At 55.0% G+C, this 19,856-nt stretch overlaps 1 protein-coding gene and 1 pseudogene across 1 annotated transcript; both read left to right on the top strand.

The window, feature by feature from the left end:
- Nucleotides 1-3,859: 3,859 nt before the first annotated feature.
- Nucleotides 3,860-9,230, top strand: LOC129023328 (cytochrome P450 2D6-like; annotated as a pseudogene).
- Nucleotides 9,231-10,083: 853 nt separating this feature from the next.
- Nucleotides 10,084-18,927, top strand: LOC129023327 (cytochrome P450 2D6-like). The gene is made up of 10 exons (XM_054469963.2): nt 10,084-10,151; nt 13,599-14,821; nt 15,527-15,698; nt 16,237-16,389; nt 16,478-16,638; nt 17,087-17,263; nt 17,455-17,596; nt 17,801-17,988; nt 18,434-18,575; nt 18,674-18,927. Exons 2-10 carry the CDS (start codon nt 14,642-14,644, stop codon nt 18,850-18,852), a joined length of 1,494 nt encoding a protein of 497 aa, XP_054325938.2. The 5' UTR covers nt 10,084-10,151; nt 13,599-14,641; the 3' UTR covers nt 18,853-18,927.
- Nucleotides 18,928-19,856: the final 929 nt, after the last annotated feature.

The following is a 19,856-nucleotide window of genomic DNA, read 5'->3' as shown; positions in this document are numbered from 1 at the left end:
ATTGATTTTTTTGAAGTAGTTTTATGTTCACAGTGGGATTAAGCTAACGGTACAGACAGTTCCCATATAACCCCTTCCCCCGGTATGCATACCTTCCCCTCTATCAACATCCCCACCAGAGTGGCACACTGTTTTCACCCAAAGTCCATAGTTTATACTAGGGGCCACTCCCGGTGGTGTACATTTTATGGCCTTTGACAAATGTATAAAGACCTGGATCTGGCAGGGCGTGGTGGCTCTCGCCTATAATCCCAGCATTTTGGGAGGCTCAGGTGGGTGGATCGCTTGAGTTCGAGAACAGCCTGGGCAACATGGCAAAACCCCATCTCTACATAAAAATACAAAAATTAGCCAGGCATGATGGTGCACGTCTGTAGTCTCAGCTACTTGGGAGGCTGAGCTGGGAGGATCACTTGAGCCCAGGAGGTTGAGGCTACAGTGAGTCGTGATCGCACCACCACACTTCAGCCTGGGTGACAGCAAAATCCTGTCTCGAAAAAGACGTGGACCCACCATTATCCAGAGTAGTTTCACTGCCTCAGGGATCCTCTGTGTCCCACTGTTCATTCCTTCTTACCCCCAGTCCCTCACCACTGAGCCTTTTACTGTCTCCAAAGTTTTGCCTTTTCCAAAGTATCATATAGTTGAGATTATATAGTAGGTAGCCTTTTTTAGATTGGCTTCATTCACTTAGTAATGTGCATTTAAGGTTCAACCATGTCTTTTCATGACTTGATAGCTTGTTTCTTTTTAGTGATAAATAATTCCATTGTCTGGCTGTACCACAGTTTATCCATTCACCTGCTGAAGAACATCTTGGTTGCTTTCAAGTTTTGACAATTACAGATAAAGCTGCTGTAAACATCCCTTTGCAGGTTTTTGAGTGGACGTAAGGTCTCAACACCTTTGGGTAAGTACAGGAAGCACAATTGGTGGATTGTATGGTAAGAGTATGTCTAGTTTTGTAAGAAATTGTCAAACTGTCTGGATCACCTGAGGTCAGGAGTCTGAGACCAGCCTGGCCAACATGGTGAAACCCTGTCTCTACTAAAAATACAAAAATCAGCCAGGCATGGTGGCTCACGCCTGCAGTCCCAGCTACTCGGGAGGCTGAGGTGGGAGGATTGCTTGAACTCAGGAGGCAAAGGTTCCAGTGAGCTGAGATCATCATGTCACTGCACTCCAGCCTGGGTGACAGAGTGAGTGAGAGAGACTCTGTCTCAAAAAAAAATTGAAAAAAGGAAAAGAAGTTGCCAAACTGTCTTCCAAAGTGTCTGTACCATTTTGTACTCCCACCAGCAATGAATGAGAGTTCCTGATGCTCCACATCCTTGTCAGCATTTGGTGTTGTCAGTGTTCTGGATTTAAGCCATTCTAATAGGTGTGTATATAGCCATTTATTTTTTTAATACTTAAGTTTTTAAATTGTGATTAAAAAAATTTACCATCATAACAGTCACAGTACAGTTTAGTGGTGGTAAATGTGTTCACATTGTTGTGCAACCAATCTCCAGAACTTTTTCATTTTATAAAACTGAAGCTTTACCCATTAAACTGCCCCCCTGCAGGCTGGCCCTGCCCCTGGAGCTTTCCATTTCTGTTTCTAGGGTACAAGCAGCCCTCGATACCCGTAGGCTCCACATCCACTTCCACAAATTCAACCACACATCGAAGATACTTGAAAAAGTATAACTAAAAATACAAATAAGAGCAGTACAGTATAGCAACTATTTATATAGCATTTATACTGTATTAGGTATTATAAATAATCTAGAGATGATTTAAAGTATACAGGAGCATATGCATGGGTATACTATGCCATTTTACATAAGGAACCTAAGCATCCTTGGATTTCGGTATTTACTGGGGGTCCTGGCACCAATCCCCTCCAGGATACCCAGAGACAACTATTCCACTGCCCATAACCCCATCCCCTTGCAGCTGTGGAAACGCAGAGGTGCTCTGAGGGCAGGCAGACCCCACCACTCAGCACTCTGAGTCGGACCCAGCAGAAACCTGTCCCATTGGAGGAGCTGGGAATTGGAGGGTCCCTCCCAGTAGCATTGCTGTGCCTGTCAGGGGGAAGGGCAAGAACAAGCAACATGCTCCAACTTTACTACCCTTCCCAGTGCAGTCCCTTCCTGGCTCTGCACCAGCTGGCATTGCAGCATCCTAACTAGTTTGTAGAATTCTCATGATGTTTTGGTCTCCTATAGCTTTAACATTGAGCTCTCTAGGAGAACGAGAGCCCGGAGTTTCCTAGTCTACCGCTTGCTGACATATTTTCACACCATCTCACTTGGCAACGTCCATAGGGTCTGCCAGGGCACAGTGCACTTTTCACCGTGACACAAGCAGTACCAGTGTTCAGGGAAGGCAGGTTGGATCTGTTTCCTAAAAATAATAAATCTCAGAAATGTCTATACTGACCATGAATAGAATGTAATGTCCAAACAGTATAGAATAGTAGCTCAGCATACACATTGGACGTGGACTCTTAACACGGCTCTGTGACTTGAACCTTGTTATGTGATCTCTGAGCCTCAGTCTCTATGCCTTGGGGACCATAAAACCACCTCCTTAGGGGGCTGTGGGAGGATTAATGAGCTGGAACACACACAGTCTGACCAGCAGTTTCTGGCACATAAGTGCCCGATCAATGGAAGCCACAGGTGCACAATGATTGGAAAAGGCCACAGGCATCGTTATTGAAGGTTTTCCTCATGCTGCCATATCTTGAATTACAGGCCTCTGGCTGGTAAGGAGGGCACTCGGGAGGACACTGCCCACGTTGCAGGCGTGCCTGTTCCTGCCCTTCACACCCCCATCATGATTCATGATGACTGCTTGGGGAGGGCCTGACACCTCAAAAGGCCAAGAGTGCATACAGGTAATGTATAAAGGGCCACCATGTAACAAGCACCCGGACCATCCTGCTATCCCTGCACCTTGATTCTCTCACAGTCCCAGGTAGAAGGGTGCTGCCACGTAGGACAGGAACATTAATCATTCAGCTGAGGCCAGTTTGAGAGAACACAAGCCAGATCTGAGAAGTCCCCAGTTGGGCATGGGTCTTGGTCTCTTTGCCAGTTGACTGGCTTCAAAACTTCTGTTGGGCCAGATGGCTCACGCCTCTACTTCGAACACTTTGGGAGGCCAAGGCAGGAGGATCACTTGAAGCCAGGAGTTCAAGACCAGCGTGGGCAACATAGTGAGAACCCATCTCAACAAAAAAATTAGCCGAGCGTAATGGTGTGCACCTGTAGTTCCAGCTACTCGGGAGGCTCAAATAGGATCTCTTGATTGAGCACAGGAGTTTGAGTGAGCTATGATCACACCTCTGCACTCCACCCTGGGCAACAGAGCAAGACCTTGTCTCTAAAAATAAGTTGTTATTATTTTTTTTAATTTTAAATAAACTGTTCTCCCTGCCTTTTGTTCCCCAGATCCAGTCTTCATCCAGACCTGAAAAGACCCAGGCTCCATCTGCTGGCCTCCTGCTGCCCCTCAGGCCACCTGCACAGGAAATTCCAGGGGTGGGTTGGTCCCACTGCCAGTGCCGTGTCCTGCAGTGCTAGGCAGCCCCTCAGTCAGCTAGACAAAGTTCTCCATGAATCCTTCACAGAAAGTCCTGTTCCAGCCTGGGGCAACGTCCCCATGACCCTCATGGCACTGCTGGCTTGTCGTGTCAGCTATGTTACCTTCCTGCTCCTCCTCGTCGTCATTACATTGGGGCATTGACTCACAGCCTTCCCACCATGCTCCCAGTACACAGCTCAGCACCCAGTACAATCCATACCTCCAACTTGGGTGGAGCTCTCGTGCCAGGCCACCTCTCACCCACCACCCTAACCTGGGTAGGCAACTAGAGCGAGCAGGGGCAAGGACCTCTGGAGCAGCCCATACCTGCCCTGGCCTGACCCTGCACCCACTGGCAGCACAGTCAACACAGCAGGTTGGCTCACAGCAGAAGGCAAAGGCCATCATCAGCTCCCTTTATAAGGGAATGGTCATGTACTTGGTGTGCTGTGTCCTGCCTGGTCCTCTGTGCCTGGTGGGGTGGGGGTGCCAGGTGTGTCCAGAGGAGCCCAGTGGGCAGTGAGGCAGCCATGGGGCTGGATGCACTGGTGCCCCTGGCACTGACAGTGGCCATCTTCCTGCTCCTGGTGGACCTGATGCACCGGCGCCAACGCTGGACTGCACGCTACCCACCGGGCCCCCTGCCACTGCCCGGGCTGGGCAACCTGCTGCATGTGGACTTCCAGAACATATCATACTGCTTTAACCAGGTGAGGAAGGAGGTCCTGGAGGGCGGCAGAGGTCCTGAGGATCCCCCACCACCAGCAAACATGGGTGGTGGGTGGAGCCACAGTCTGGACCAGAAGCCAGGCTGAGAAGGGGAAGCAGATTTGAGGGACTTACTGGGGGAAGGCATTTATGCATGGCATGAGACATGGGATTTTCCAAAGGCCAAGGAAAAGTAGGGCAAGGGCCTGGAGGTGGAGCCGGACTTGGCAGTGGGCATGCAAGCCCATTGGGCAGCATATGTTATGGAGCACGAAGTCCCCTCTGCTGACACCGGAAGGAAAGGCCTTGGGAATGGAAGACGAGTCAGGGTCCTGTGTGCCGTTTAAATCAGGAAATCAGGCTGCGCGCGGTGGCTCACGCCTATAATCCCAGCACTTAAGGAAGCCAAGGTGGGCGGATCACCTGAGGTTAGGAGTTCCAGACAAGTCTGGCCAACATGGCGAAACCCCATCTCTACTAAACATACAAAAAATGAGCTGGGCACAGTGGTGCATGCCTGTAATCCCAGCTACTCGGGAGGCTGAGGCAGGAGAATTGCTTGAACCTAGGAGGCAGAGGTTGTAGTGAGTGGACATTGTGCCATTGCCCTGCAACCTGGGTGACACGGCCAGACAATGTCTAAATAAATGAATAAGTAAGAAAACAGTCCGGGCGCAGTGGCTCACGCCTGTAATCCCAGCAATTTGGGAGGCCAAGGCGGGCGGATGGTGAGGTCAGGAGATCGAGACCATCCTGGCTAACACGGTGAAACCCCGTCTCTACTAAAAATACAAAACAATTAGCCAGGCGTGGTGGTGGGCACCTGTAGTCCCAGCTACTTGGGAGGCTGAGGCAGGAGAATGGCAGGAACCCAGGAGGCAGAGCTTGAAGTGAGCTGAGAACACGCCACTACACTCCAGTCTGGGCGACAAAGCGAGACTCCGTCTCAAAAAAAAAAAAAAAATCAACGGCTAGGCACGGTGGCTCACACCTGTAGTCCCAGCATCTTGGGAGACCAAGGTGGGGGGATCACAAGGTCAGGAGTTCGAGACCAGCCTGGCCAACATGGTGAAACCCTGTCTCTACTAAAAATACAAATATTAGTGGGGCGCGGTGGTGGGCACCTGTAATCCCACATACTTGGGAGGCTGAGGCAGGAGAATTGCTTGAACCCGGGAGGCGGAGGTTGCAGTGAGCCAAGATCGCGCCATTGCACTCCAGCCTGGGTGACAGAGCCAGACATGGTCTAAATAAATGAGTAAGTTAGAAATCGAGGATGAAGGGATATAGTGACCTGGTTCAAACCTTTTGCACTGTGGGTCCTCGGGCCTCACCGCTCACCGGCATGGACTATCATCTGTAAAATGGGATGCTAACTGGGGCCTATCGGCAAGTTTGGTGACTTTTGCAAGGTCATACCTGGTTGACGCATCCAAACTGAGTTCCTCCATCCTAGAAGGTGTGACCCCCACCCTCTCCCCAGGATCAGGAGGCCAGGTCTCCTCCTTCCACCTGCTCACTCTTGGTAGCCCCGGGGGTCGCCCAAGGCTCACTTGGAACTAGGACCTGCAGCCTGGGGGACCCTGGCTTGATGGAGGCCCTGACCCTCCCTCTACAGCTACGGCACCGCTTCGGGGACGTGTTCAGCCTGCAGCTGGGCTGGACGCCGGTGGTCGTGCTCAATGGGCTGGCGGCCGTGCGCGAGGCGCTGGTGACCTGCGGCGAGGACACCGCCGACCGCCCGCCTGCGCCCATCTACCAGGTCCTGGGCATCGGACCGCGCTCCCAAGGCAAGCGGCGGTGGGGGGACAGAGACCTCGTTTCCGTGGATCCCGGGTGGGCGGTGACCGTAGCCCAAGCTGGGCTGAGAGGGCGCGGGGTCGTGGACTTGGGACACACAGAAAGGCCAGCGAGTGGGTTGGGGACAGCGAGCCAGGAAACCCCTTCCACTGGGGAGGTGCGAGTGTGTGGGCGGGGGGAAGAGGGGCTTGTGAGTGGGCGGGGCAACTGCCGAGACCCGCCAGAAACCGGGTGGGCGGAGCCGGCGCCTTTCCCAGCTGGAAGCGGGTGTCTAGGAGCCGGGATGGCCTCTGCTGCGGGCTCAGTATGGGCGGGGCGGGGCAGGACGGGCGGGATCTTCCCTGAGTGGAAAGGCGGTCAGGGTCGGAAGAGCCAAGGTGGGCCCAAGACCCAAGCAAGGTGGGTGAGCAAAGAGCAGGCCCTGTGCCCAGCTGGACAGGGCAAGGGACTGCGGGAGACCAGGAAAAGCACAGGGTTGGAGTGGGCGGCGGAGGGTGGGGCTAAGGCCTCCATGACCACTCCCATGTGTCTGTCCCGACCCCAGGGGTGTTTCTGGCACGCTACGTGCCCGCGTGGCGCGAGCAGAGGCGCTTCTGCGTGTCCACCTTGCGCAACTTGGGCCTGGGCAAGAAGTCGCTGGAGCAGTGGGTGACCGAGGAGGCCGCCTGCCTCTCTGTGCCGCCTTCGCCGACCACTCCAGTGGGTGATGGGCAGAGGGGCACAAAGCGGGAACTAGGAAGGTGGAGGACCGGGAAGGCGACCCCTGACCCGCATCTCCCGCCCCCAGGACGCCCCTTTCGCCCCTTTCGCCCCAACGGCCTCCTGAACAAAGCAGTGAGCAACGTGATCGCCTCCCTCACCTGCGGGCGCCGTTTCGAATACGACGACCCTCGCTTCCTCAGGCTGCTGGACCTAGCTCAGGAGGGATTGAAGGAGGAGCCGGGCTTCCTGAGCGAGGTGCCGAGCGAGGGACCGCAGGGTCTCTGCAGGGCGAGCTCCTGAGAGGTGCCTAGACTGCAGCCGGACCTCCAAGGAGCAGGGTTTGCATAGAGTGGTTTGGGAAAGGACATTCCAGAAGAGCTCACTGCAAGAAGGCGGCCCTGGAGGAGGAAGGGACATCTCAGATACAGTCGTGGGAGAGGTGTGCCCGGGTCAGGGGACACCAAGAAAGGCCAAGGACCCTGTGTCTCCTGTCCACATTGGAGATTTTGATTTTTAGGTTTCTCCTCTGGCAGCCCAGGGCAAGGAGAGAGGGTGGAGGCTGGCACTTGGGGAGGTCAGTGGTGGGGACAGGCAGGCCCTGGGTCTTCCCTGGAGGCAGCTGGGGCCTGAGACTGGTCCAGGTGAACGCAGAGCACAGGAGGGATTGAGACCCCATTCTGTGTCTGGTGTAGGTGCTGAATGCTGTCCCCGTCCTCCTGCACATCCCAGCGCTGGCTGGCAAGGTCCTACGTTCCCAAAAGGCTTTCCTGACCCAGCTGGATGAGCTGCTGACCCAGCACAGAATGACCTGGGACCCAGCCCAGCCACCCTGAGGCCTTCCTAGCAGAGATGGAGAAGGTGAGAGCGGCTGACACGGTGGGGACCAGGGGTGGTGGGTTGAGCGTCTGGGAGGAATGAGGAGTGGCCAGGCAAAAGGTGGGTTCATTGGATCGCTTGGTGAGTGGCACCTGGGCTGACAGGTGGAGAATGGGAGGTCATTTGGGGGCTTTCCCGCTCTGTCCCCTGAGTACTCTCTCCGCCCTGCTCAGGCCAAGGGGAACCCTGAGAGCAGCTTCAATGATGAGAACCTGCGCATAGTGGTGGCTGACCTGTTCTTTGCTGGGATGGTGACCACCTCGATCACGCTGGCCTGGGGCCTCCTGCTCATGATCCTACACCCAGATGTGCAGCGTGAGCCCAGCTGGGGCTCAGTGCAGGGGGCAAGGGAGGAAGGGTACAGGAGGCGGCCCCTGAGCTTAGCTGGGACACCCGGGGCTCCAAGCATAGGCTTGGCCAGGCTCCTGTAAGCCTAACCTCCTCCAACACAGGAGGAAGGAGAGCGTCAGGGCTGGTCCCCTGGGTGCTGACCCATTGTGGGGACGCATGTCTGTCCAGGCCATGTCCAACAGGAGATCGACGACGTGATAGGGCAGGTGTGGTGACCAGAGATGGGTGACCAGGCTCGCATGCCCTACACCACTGCCGTGATTCACGAGGTGCAGCGCTTTGGGGACATTGTTCCCCTGAATATGCCTCACATGACATCCCGTGACATCGAAGTACAGGGCTTCCGCATCCCTAAGGTAGGCCTGGCGCCCTCCTCACCCCAGCTCAACACCAGCCCCTGGTGATAGCCCCAGCATGGTCACTGCCAGGTGGGCCCAGTCTACGAACCCTGGCCACCCAGTCCTCAATGCCACCATATCAACTGTCCCAGCCTGGGTGTGGAGTGCAGAGTATAGGCAGGGCTGGCCTGTCCATCCAGAGCCCCAGTCTAGTGGGGAAGACAGACCAGGACCTGCCAGAAAGTTGTGCCTGTAGAGAGAGGGGGCAGCTTGGGTGGCCCCGGGAGGTGTGACTGCGCCCCGCCATGGGGTCGGAGAGGGTGCTCTGGAACTTCTCGGGCGCAGGACTAGTTGACAGAGTCCAGCTGTGTGCCAGGCAGTGTGTGTCCCCCGTGTGCTTGGGGGTCCCAGCATCCTACAGCCCAGTCCCCACTCTCGCCCTGCATCTCCTGCCCAGGGGACGACGCTCTTCACCAACCTGTCATCGGTGCTGAAGGACGAGGCCGTCTGGGAGAAGCCCTTCCGCTTCCACCCCGAACACTTCCTGGATGTCCAGGGCCACTTTGTGAAGCCGGAGGCCTTCCTACCTTTCTCAGCAGGTGCCTGTGGGGAGCCCGGCTCCCTGTCCCCTTCCGTGGAGTCTTGCAGAGGTATCGCCCAGGAGCCAGGCTCACTGACGCCCCTCTCCTCCCCACAGGCCGCCGCACATGCCTCGGGGAGCCCCTGGCCCGCATGGAGCTCTTCCTCTTCTTCACCTGCCTGCTGCAGCGCTTCAGCTTCTCGGTGCCCGCCGGACAGCCCCAGCCCAGCCACTCTCATGTCGTCGGCTTTCTGGTGACGCCATCCCCCTACGAGCTTTGTGCTGTGCCCCGCTAGAGTTGGACATCAAGCTCCCAACTTGCTCTTCAGCTGGGACCCTGTTATACAATAAATTAGTCTAGTGGCTCCCACTTGGTTTCTGTATCCAGTCTGGGCCCCTACCAAGGTCCTGGCTGTGTTGGGTCGTCAGTCACCTGCCTGATGTCAGCGCTCACCCCTCACCCCTCACCTCATTCATTCTTTTTTTTTTTTTTTTTTTTTTGAGATAGAGCCTTCTCTGTCACCCAGGCTGGAAGGCAGTGGTGCAATCTCAGCTCACTGCAACCTCCGCCTCCCAAGTTCAAGCGATTCTCGTGCCTCAGCTTCCTGAGTAGCTGGGATTACAGGCACCCGGTACCACCCCCGGCTCATTTTTGTCTTTTTAGTAGTGATGGGTTTCGCCATGTTGGCCAGTCTGGTTTCAAACTCCTGACCTCACGTGACCACCAGCCTCAGCCTCCCAAAGTGCTGGGATTACAGGCGTGAGGCACCGAAACCAGCCTCACCTCATTCATTCTTACCTGGACACCTGACTTTACTTGAGATACAGGCATAGTGATTCTCAGCAGGCGACAGCCTGCCCCCACATCACGCCCAGAGACCCATCACTGGCTGCCTGGCTTGGTGACAAAGTCCATGCGTAAGTCTTGGCTGGGATGGAGATGAATAGACATATGGCAAGAAAACCCATTCCCTGGCTAGGGTGGGAGACTGTGTTGTGCTCCCCCAGACCACCCTCAGGTTCAGTGATTTCTAGAAGGTCTCACAGCCCTAGAAAAGCTGTTATTCTCCCTGTTAACGGTTTATTACAGAGAAGGGTACAGATTAAAGTCAGCAAAGATGAAAGGCACAGGGGCCAGAATCCAGAATGACCAGGCCGAGGCTGCAGCTCTCTTTCCTGGTGGACTCCTACAGGCAGTGCTTAATTCTCCCCCAACAGTAAGTGACACAGCAGAGAGCCCTGCCGGCCACGGAAGCTCACCTGAGCCTTGGTGTCCATGGTTTTTGTTGGGAGTTGGTCATCCTAGGCTTGAGCCCCCGCAGTATGGCTGACCTCAGTTACTCAGTCTCCAGCCCCTCCCGAAGTCAGATGGATACAGGCCTGAGGGCCCCACCCTCGATCACATTGTTGGCATAAACTGTTGTACGGTCCAAGGCCCTAGCTATGTACAAAGACACTATTTCAGGCAGGACATTCCAAGGCCTTAGCAGATGCCTGTCAAGAGTCAGTTTGGACTCTTGGTCCAATGGCTTGCATTGTGCAAGGAATGACTTCCCCACTTTTTACTACACAAGCCGCCCCTCTTGGCTCTAACAGCAAAATGGTATTAGTCTGAGTGTCTGTCTGTGTGTGTGTGTGTGTGTGTGTGTGTGTGTGTGTGTGTGTGTTTTGTTTGTTTTCTTGAGACAGGGTCTTGCTCTTCACCGAGGCTGGAGTGCAGTGATGCCATCAGGGCTCACTGCAGCCTTGACTTCCTGGGTTCAAGTAATCCTCCCATCTCAGCCTCCCTAGTAGCTGGGACTACAGGCACATGCCACCATGCTTTGCTAATTTTTGTATTTTTTGTAGAGACAGGGTTTCACCATGTTGGCCAGGCTGGTTTCGAACTCCTTATCTCAGGTCATCTGGCTGCCTCAGCCCCCCAGAGTGCTGGGATTACAGGTGTGAGCTACTGTGCCCAGCCACATTTCCTTCCTAATTTCTTCATTGAACCACTGGTCATTCCGGACCATATTGTTTAATTTTCACGTGTGTGTATAGTTTCCAGAATTCCTCTTGTTGTTGATTTCCACTTTTATTCTGTTGTGGTCAGAGAAGATGCTTGATATTATTTTAACATTTGTAATGTTTTAAGACTTGCTTTGTGACCTAACATATGGTGTATCCTTGAGAATGATCCATGTGCTGAGAAGAATGTGTATTCTGCAGACTTTAGACGAAGTGTTCTATAAATATCTAGTAGGTCCATTTGTTCTATAGTGCAAATTAAGTCTAATGGTTTCTTGTTGGGTTTCCATCTGGGACATCCGTCCAATGCTGAATGTGGGGTGTTGAAGTCTCTAGCTGCTATTGCATTAAGGTCTCTCTTTAGCTCTAATAATATTTGCTTTACGTGCTCCAGTGTTGTGGGCATATGTATTTACAATTGTTATATTCTGTTGCTGGATGACCTTCTTTGTCTCCTCTTACAGTTTTTTTGTTGTTGTTGTTTGTTTGTTTTGTTTTGGAGACGGAGTCTCGCTTTGTCATCCAGGCTGGAGTGCAGTGGTGCGATCTCGGCTCACTGCAAGCTCCGCCTCCCAGGTTGATGCCATTCTCCTGCCTCAGGCTCCCGAGTAGCTGGGACTACAGGCGCCCGCCACCATGCCTGGCTAATTTTTTGTATTTTTAGTAGAGACGGGGTTTCACCATGTTAGCCAGGATGGTCTCAATCTCCTGACCTCGTGATCCGCCCGTCTCAGCCTCCCAAAGTGCTGGGATTACAGGCGTGAGCCACCGCACACGGCCTCCTCTTACAGTTTTTGTTTAATAAAATCTATTTTGTCTAAGTATTGCTACTCTTGCTCTTTTTTGTTTTCCATTGGCATGGAGTATCTTTTTCCATCCGTTTATTTTCAGTCTATGTTTATCTTTATAGGTGAAGTGTGTTTCTTCTAGGCAAAAGAGCGTTGAGCCTTGCTTTTTCATCCATTCAGCCACTCTGTGTCTTTGTGTTGGAGAATTTAGTCCATTTACATTCAATGTTGTTATTGCTAAGTAGGGACTCCTGCTATTTTGTTATTTGTTTTCTCACTGTTTTGTGGTCTTCTCTTTTTTTTTTTTTTTTTTTTGTTTCTTCTTTTTAATGAAGGCGATTTTCTCTGGTGGTATGATTTAATTTCTTGCTTTTTTGTGTGTGTGTATCCATTGTGTATTTTTTCTTCTTTTCTTTTTGAGGCACAGTCTCACTTACTGTGTGCTTTTTGATTTGAGGTTGCCGTGAGGCTTGCAAATATTATCTTATAACTCATTATTTTAAACTGATGACAACACTGATTGCGTAAACAAACATAAAGCAAAAAGAAAACTAAGAAAAACTCTACACTTTAACTTCATCTTAGCGCTTTTTAACTTTTTGTTGTTGCTCTGCCTTTTTTTGTTTTTGAGATAAAGTCTTGCTCTGTTGCCCAGGCTAGAGTGCAGTGGCACGATGTCAGCTCACTGTAACCTCCACTTCCCAGGTTCAAGCGATTCTCCTGCCTCAGCCTCCTGGGTAGCAGGCGCCCACCACCATGCCCGGCTAAATTTTTTGTATTTTTAGTAGAGATGGGGTTTCACCATGTTGGCCAGGCTTGTCTCAAACTCCTGCCCTCAGGTGATCCACCCACCTCAGCCTCCCAAAATGCTGGGATTACCTGCATGAACCACCGGGTCTGGCCTCTTTATGTCTTACTGTATTGTCTATGTCTTGAAAAGTACTTATTATTTTTGATTGATTCATCATTTAGTCTTTCTAATTAAAATAAGAGTAGTTTACACACCATAATTACAGTATTATAATACTCTGTTTTTCTGTGTGCTTACTATTACCAGTGAGTTTTGTACCTTTAGATGATTTCTTCTTGCTCATTAATATCCTTTTTTTTCAGATTGAAAAACTCCCTTTAGCATTTCTTGTGGGATAGGTCTGGTGTTGATGAAATCTCGCAGCTTTTGTTTGTCTGGGAAGGTCTTTATTTCTCCTTCCTGTTGGAAGGACATTTTTGCCAGATATGCTATTTTAGGGTAAAAGTTTTTTTTCTTCAGCACTTTAAATATGTCATGCCAGTCTCCCCTGACCTGTAAGGTTTCCACTGGAAAGGTGGCTGCCCCATGTCATGTATTGGAGCTCCATTGCATGTTATTTGTTTCTGTTCTCTTGCTGCTTTTAGGATCGTTTCTTTATCCTTGACCTTTCGGAGTTTAATTACCAGATGCCTTGAGGTCGTCTTCTTCTTTGGGTTAAATCTGCTTGGTGTTCTATAAACTTCTTATACAAAAAATCAGCCAGGCATGGTGGTGGGCTTCTATAATCCCAGCTACTCGGGAGGCTGAGGCAGGAGAATCGCTTGAACCCTGGAGGTGGAGGTTGCAGTGAGCCGGGATCGCGTCATTGCACTCCAGCCTGGGCAACAGAGCATAACTCCGTCTCAAAAAAAAAATTATTTGGGCTCGGTAGTGCCTGTAGTCCCAGCTACTTGGGAGGCAGGAGGTCCACTTGATGTTGAGATTGCAGTGAGCCATGATCCTACCACTGCACGCCAGCCTGGGCAACACAGTGAGACCCTGTCCTTAAAAAAAAAAAAAAAAAAAAAGGGGGGGGCAACATGTCCTGAACAAAGGATCCTCCATAACGTTCCCACCAGATTTCTAATCAGAAACGTGAAGGCCAGAAAGCAGTGGAGGACGACGGCCCTCAGGCAGCCCTGGAGGATGTTGTCACAGGCTGGGGCAAGGGCCTTCAGGCTACCAGTTGGGAGCTCTGGGAACAGCCCTGTTGCAAACAAGAAGCCATGGCCAGGCCAGAGCCCAGAATGTGGGCTGGGCTGGGATCCAGGTGACAGCTTTGAGGCTCACTGGGAGCAGCCTCTGGACAGGAGAGGTCCCATCCAGGAAACCTCGGGCATGGCTGGGAAGTGGGGTACTTGGTGCCGGGTCTGTATGTGTGTGAATGGTTGTGAGAGAATGCGTGTGCCCTGTCAGTGTGAGTCTGTATGCATGTGAGTATTGTCTGCATGTAGGTGATTTTCTGGGTGTGTAATCGCGTCCCTGCAAGTGTGAACAAGTGTCTGGGAGTGGACAAGAGGTCTGTGCACCATCAGGTGTGTGCATAGCATCTGTGCATGTCAAGAGTGCAATGTGAAGTGAAGGGACCGGGCCCATGGCACCTCTGATTATCAGGAGCTTCCTAAAGCCCCAGGTAAGTGCCAGTGACAGATAAAGGTGGTGAAGGCCACTCTGGAACGGGTAGGTGGGGTAGGGAAAGGGCAAGGCCATGTTCTGGAGGAGGGGTTGTGACCACATTAGGGTGTATGAGCCTAGCTGGGAGGTGGATGGCCAGGTCCACTGAAACTCTGGTTATCCCAGAAGCCTGTGCGGGCTTGGGGAGAGGGTGTGACTTCTCCGACCAGGCCTTTCTACCGCCCTACCCTGGGTAAGGGCCTGCAGCGGGAAGCAGGGGCAAGGACCTCTGGAGCAGCCCATATCCACCCTGGCCTGACTGCACCCACTGGCAGCACAGTCAACACAGTAGGTTGGCTCACAGCAGAGGGCAAAGGCCATCATCAGCTCCCTTTATAAGGGAACGGTCACGTGCTCGGTGTGCTGAGTGTGTCCTGCCTGGTCCTCTGCCTGGTGGGGTGGGGGTGCCAGGTGTGTCCAAAGGAGCCCAGTCGGTAGTGAGGCAGCTATGGGGCTAGAAGCACTGGTGCCCCTAGCCGTGACAGTGGCCATCTTCCTGCTCCTGGTGGACCTGATGCACCGGCGCCAACGCTGGACTGCACGCTACCCACCGGGCCCCCTGCCACTGCCCGGGCTGGGCAACCTGCTGCATGTGGACTTCCAGAACACACCATACTGCTTTGACCAGGTGAGGGAGGAGGTCCTGGAGGGCGGCAGAGGTCCTGAGGATCCCCCACCACCAGCAAACATGGGTGGTGGGTGGAGCCACAGGCTGGACCAGAAGCCAGGCTGAGAAGGGGAAGCAGGTTTGGGGGACTTCCTGGGGGAGGGCATTTATACATGGCATGAAGGACTGGATTTTCCAAAGGCCAAGGAAGAGTAGGGCAAGGGCCTGGAGGTGGAGCTGGACTTGGCAGTGGGCATGCCAGCCCATTGGGCAACATATGTTATGGAGCACAAAGTCCCCTCTGCTGACACCAGAAGGAAAGGCCTTGGGAATGGAAGACGAGTCAGGGTCCTGAGTGCCGTTTAAATCAGGAAATCAAGGATGAAGGGAGTGCAGTGACCCGGTTCAAACCTTGTGCACTGTGGGTCCTCGGGCCTCACTGCTCACCGGCATGGACCACCATCTGTAAAATGGGATGCTAACTGGGGCCTATCAGCAGTTTTGGTGACTCTTGCAAGGTCATACCTGGGTGACGCATCCAAACTGAGTTCCTCCATCCTAGAAGGTGTGACCTCCCACCCTCGCCCCAGGATCAGGAGACCGGGTCTCCCCCTCCCACCTGCTCACTCCTGGTAGCCCCGGGGGTCGTCCAACGTTCAAATAGGACTAGGGCCTGTAGTCTGGGGGGACCCTGGCTTGACAGAGGCCCTGACCCTCCCTCTGCAGTTGCGGCGCCGCTTCGGGGACGTGTTCAGCCTGCAGCTGGCCTGGACGCCGGTGGTCGTGCTCAATGGGCTGGCGGCCGTGCGCGAGGCGCTGGTGACCCGCGGTGAGGACACCGCCGACCGCCCGCCTGCACCCATCTACCAGGTCCTGGGCTTCGGGCCGCGTTCCCAAGGCAAGCGGCGGTGGGGACAGAGACCGCGTTTCCGTGGGCCCCGGGTGAACAGTTACCGTAGCCTGAGCTGCGCCGACAGGGCGTGGGGTCCTGGGCGTGAAACAGAGATAAAGGCCAGCGAGTGGGCTGAGGACAGTGGGCCAGGAAACCACCTGCACTGGGGAGGTGCGAGTCTGTGGGCTGGGAGGGGGCGGGGCTACTGCCCAGATCCGCCAGAAGCCTGGTGGGCGAGGCTGACGCCTTTCACCACTGGAAGTGGCGGTGGCGGGGACCGCGGCTATGCTGTGGGCTTAGTGTGGGCGCGGGGCGGGCGGGATCTTCCCTGAGTGGAAAGGCGGTCAGGGTGGGCAGAGCAGCGGTGGGGCCAAGCCCCGCCTGAGGCAGGGGAGCAAGGTGGGTGAGCAAAGAGTGGGCCCTGTGCCCAGCTGGACCGGGCTAGGGACTGCGGGAGACCAGGAGGAGCATAGGGTTGGAGTGGGTGGCGGAGGGCGGGGCCAAGGCCTTCATGGCAACGCCCACGTGTCCGTCCCGCCCCCAGGGGTGATCCTGGCACGCTACGGGCCCGCATGGCGCGAGCAGAGGCGCTTCTCCGTGTCCACCTTGCGCAACTTGGGCCTGGGCAAGAAGTCGCTGGAGCAGTGGGTGACCGAGGAGGCCGCCTGCCTCTGTGCCGCCTTCGCCGACCACTCCGGTGGGTGATGGGCAGAGGGGCACAAAGCGGGAACTGGGAAGGTGGAGGACCGGGAAGGCGACCCCTGACCCGCATCTCCCGCCCCCAGGACGCCCCTTTCGCCCCAACGGCCTCCTGAACAAAGCCGTGAGCAACGTGATCGCCTCCCTCACCTGTGGGCGCCGCTTCGAGTACGACGACCCTCGCTTCCTCAAGCTGCTGGACCTAGCTCAGGAGGGATTGAAGGAGGAGACGGGCTTCCTGCGCGAGGTGCGGAGCGAGAGACCGAGGGGTCTCTGCAGGGCGAGCTCCTGAGAGGTGCTGGGGCTGCACTGGGGCCTCCGAAGAGCAGGATTTGCATAGAAGGGTTTGGGAAAGGATATTCCAGAAGAGCTCACTGCAAGAGGAAGGGCCTGGAGGAGGAGGGGACATCTCAGACATGGTCGTGGGAGAGGTGTGCCCGGGTCAGGGGGCACCAACAGAGCCCAAGGACCCTGTGTCTCCTGTCCACATTGGAGATTTTGATTTTAGGTTTCTCCTCTGGCAGCCCAGGGCAAGGAGAGAGGGTGGAGGCTGGCACTTGGGGAGGGACTTGGGGAGATCAGTTTTGAGGACAGGCAGACCCTGGGTTTTCCCTGGAGGTGGCTGGGGCCTGAGACTGGTCCAGGTGAACGCAGAGCACAGAAAGGATCCAGACCCCATTCTGTGTCTGGTGCAGGTGCTAAATGCCATCCCCGTCCTCCTGCACATCCCCGGGGTGGCTGGCAAGGTCTTACACTCCCAAAAGGCTTTCCTGGCCCAGCTGGATGAGCTGCTGACTGAGCACAGGATGATCTGGAACCCAGCCCAGCCACCCCGAGACCTAACTGAGGCCTTCCTGGCAGAGATGGAGAAGGTGAGAGCGGCTGACACGGTGGGTACGGGTGGTGAGTTGAGGCTCCCGGGAGGAATGAGGGGAGGCTGGGCAAAAAAGGTGGGGCCGTTGGAACACCTGGTGAGTCGCACCTGGGCTGACATATAAAGAATGGAAGGTCATTTGGGGGCTTCCCCGTTCTGTCCCCTGAGTACTCTCTCGACCCTGCTCAGGCCAAGGGGAACCCTGAGAGCAGCTTCAATGATGAGAACCTGCGCATGGTGGTGGCTGACCTGTTCCTTGCCGGGATGGTGACCACCTCGACCACGCTGGCCTGGGGCCTCCTGCTCATGATCCTACACCCGGATGTGCAGCGTAAGCCCAGCTGGGACCCAGTGCAGGGGGCAAGGGAAGAAGGGTACAGGAGGCGGCCCCTGAGCTTAGCTGGGACACCCGGGGCTCCAAGCATAGGCTTGGCCAGGCTCCTGTAAGCCTAACCTCCTCCAACACAGGAGGAAGGAGAGCGTCAGGGCTGGTCCCCTGGGTGCTGACCCATTGTGGGGACGCATGTCTGTCCAGGCCGTGTCCAACAGGAGATCGACGACGTGATAGGGCAGGTGCGGCGACCAGAGATGGGTGACCAGGCTCGCATGCCCTACACCACTGCCGTGATTCACGAGGTGCAGCGCTTTGGGGACATCGTCCCCCTGGGTGTGACCCATATGACATCCCGTGACATCGAAGTACAGGGCTTCCGCATCCCTAAGGTAGGCCTGGTGCCCTCCTCACTCCAGCTCAGCACCAGCCCCTGGTGATAGCCCCAGCATGGCCACTGCCAGGTGGGCCCAGTCTACGAACCCTGGCCACCCAGTCCTCAATGCCACCACATCGACTGTCCCTGCTTGGGTGTGGGGTGCAGAGTATAGGCAGGGCTGGCCTGTCCATCCAGAGCCCCAGTCTAGTGGGGAAGACAGACCAGGACCTGCCAGAAAGTCGTGCCTGTAGAGAGAGGGGGCAGTTTCAGTGCCCCCGGGAGGTGTGACTGCGCCCCGCCATGGTGTCGGAGAGAGAGCTCAGGAGCTTCTCAGGCACAGGACTAGTTGACAGAGTCCAGCTGTGTGCCAGGTAGTGTGTGTCCCCCGTGTGTTTGGTGGCAGGGGTCCCAGCATCCTAGAGCCCAGTCCCCACTCTCGCCCTGCATCTCCTGCCCAGGGGACGACGCTCTTCACCAACCTGTCATCAGTGCTGAAGGATGAGGCCGTCTGGGAGAAGCCCTTCCGCTTCTACCCCGAACACTTCCTGGATGCCCAGGGCCACTTTGTGAAGCCAGAGGCCTTCCTGCCTTTCTCAGCAGGTGCCTGTGGGGAGCCCGGCTCCCTGTCCCCTTCCGTGGAGTCTTGCAGGGGTATCGCCCAGGAGCCAGGCTCACTGACGCCCCTCCCCTCCCCACAGGCCGCCGCACATGCCTCGGGGAGCCCCTGGCCCGCATGGAGCTCTTCCTCTTCTTCACCTGCCTGCTGCAGCGCTTCAGCTTCTCGGTGCCCGCCGGACAGCCCCAGCCCAGCCACTCTCGCGTTGTCAGCTTTCTGGTGATCCCTTCCCCCTACGAGCTTTGTGCTGTGCCCCGCTAGAATGGGGTACCTAGTCCCCAGCCGGCTCCCTAGCCAGGGGCCCTGATGTACAATAAAGCAATGTGGTAGTTCCAACTTGGGTCCCCTGCCCATGCCCTCGTTGGGATCATCCTCCTCAGGGCAACTCCACCCCTGCCTCATTCCTGCTTACCCCACCGCCTGGCCACGTTTGAGACAGGGGTATGTTGAGGCTGAGCAGATGTCAGTTACCCTTGCCCATAATCCCATGTCCCCCACTGTCCCAACTCTTGACTGCCCAGATTGGTGACAAGGACTACACTGTCCTGGCATCTGGGGAAGGGGCCAGAATGGACTGACTAGAGGTGTCAGTCAGCCCTGAGTGTGGTGGAAAGGGCAGGACTCAGCCTGGAGGCCCACATTTTTTTTTTTTTTTTTCTCTTGAGGCAGTCTCGCTCTGTCGCCCAGGCAGGAGTGCAGTGGCGTGATCTTGGCTCACTGCAAGCTCCGCCTCCCGGGTTCACACCATTCTCTTGCTTCAGCCTCCCGAGTATCTGGGACTACAGGCGCCTGCGACCATGCCTGGCTAATTTTTTTGTCTGTTTTTAATAGAGATGGGGTTTCACCGTGTTAGCCAGCGTGCTCTCAATCTCCTGACCTCGTGATCCGCTTGCCTCGGCCTCCCAAAGTGCTGGGATTACAGGCATGAGCCACGGCGCCTGGCCTCACATTTCAGTCCTAACTCAGCCCACCCCACATCAGGGGCAGCAGTCCTGCCAGCACCATCACAACAGTCACCTCCCTTCATATATGACACCCCAAAAAGGAAGACAAATCATGGCATCAGGGAGCTATATGCCAGGGTTACCTCCCAGGGTTCAGTCAGCAGGGGCCAGAACGTTCCCTGGGAAGGCCCCAGGAAAACCTGGGACCGAGCCACCACCCTCAGCCTGTCACCTTGTGTCCAAAATTGGTGGGTTCTTGGTCTCACTGACTTCAAGAATGAAGCCGTGGACTCTTCACGGTGAGTGTTACAGTTCTTAAAG

This window comes from Pongo pygmaeus, chromosome 23 (genome assembly GCF_028885625.2).
Source record: "Pongo pygmaeus isolate AG05252 chromosome 23, NHGRI_mPonPyg2-v2.0_pri, whole genome shotgun sequence".
In the NCBI taxonomy this organism is placed as follows: Eukaryota; Metazoa; Chordata; class Mammalia; order Primates; family Hominidae; genus Pongo; species Pongo pygmaeus.
Note: the sequence above shows the minus strand (reverse complement) of the source record. Positions and strands in the feature narration are given on the sequence as shown.

Excerpts from the sequence above, each read along its gene's own strand:
- LOC129023327 (XM_054469963.2), top strand. The coding sequence starts at position 14,642 with ATGGGGCTAGAAGCACTGGTGCCCCTAGCCGTGACAGTGGCCATCTTC. Across the intron at positions 14,822-15,526 it reads CACCATACTGCTTTGACCAG|TTGCGGCGCCGCTTCGGGGA; the intron begins GTGAGGGAGGAG and ends CTCCCTCTGCAG. Across the intron at positions 18,576-18,673 it reads CTTCCTGCCTTTCTCAGCAG|GCCGCCGCACATGCCTCGGG; the intron begins GTGCCTGTGGGG and ends CCCTCCCCACAG.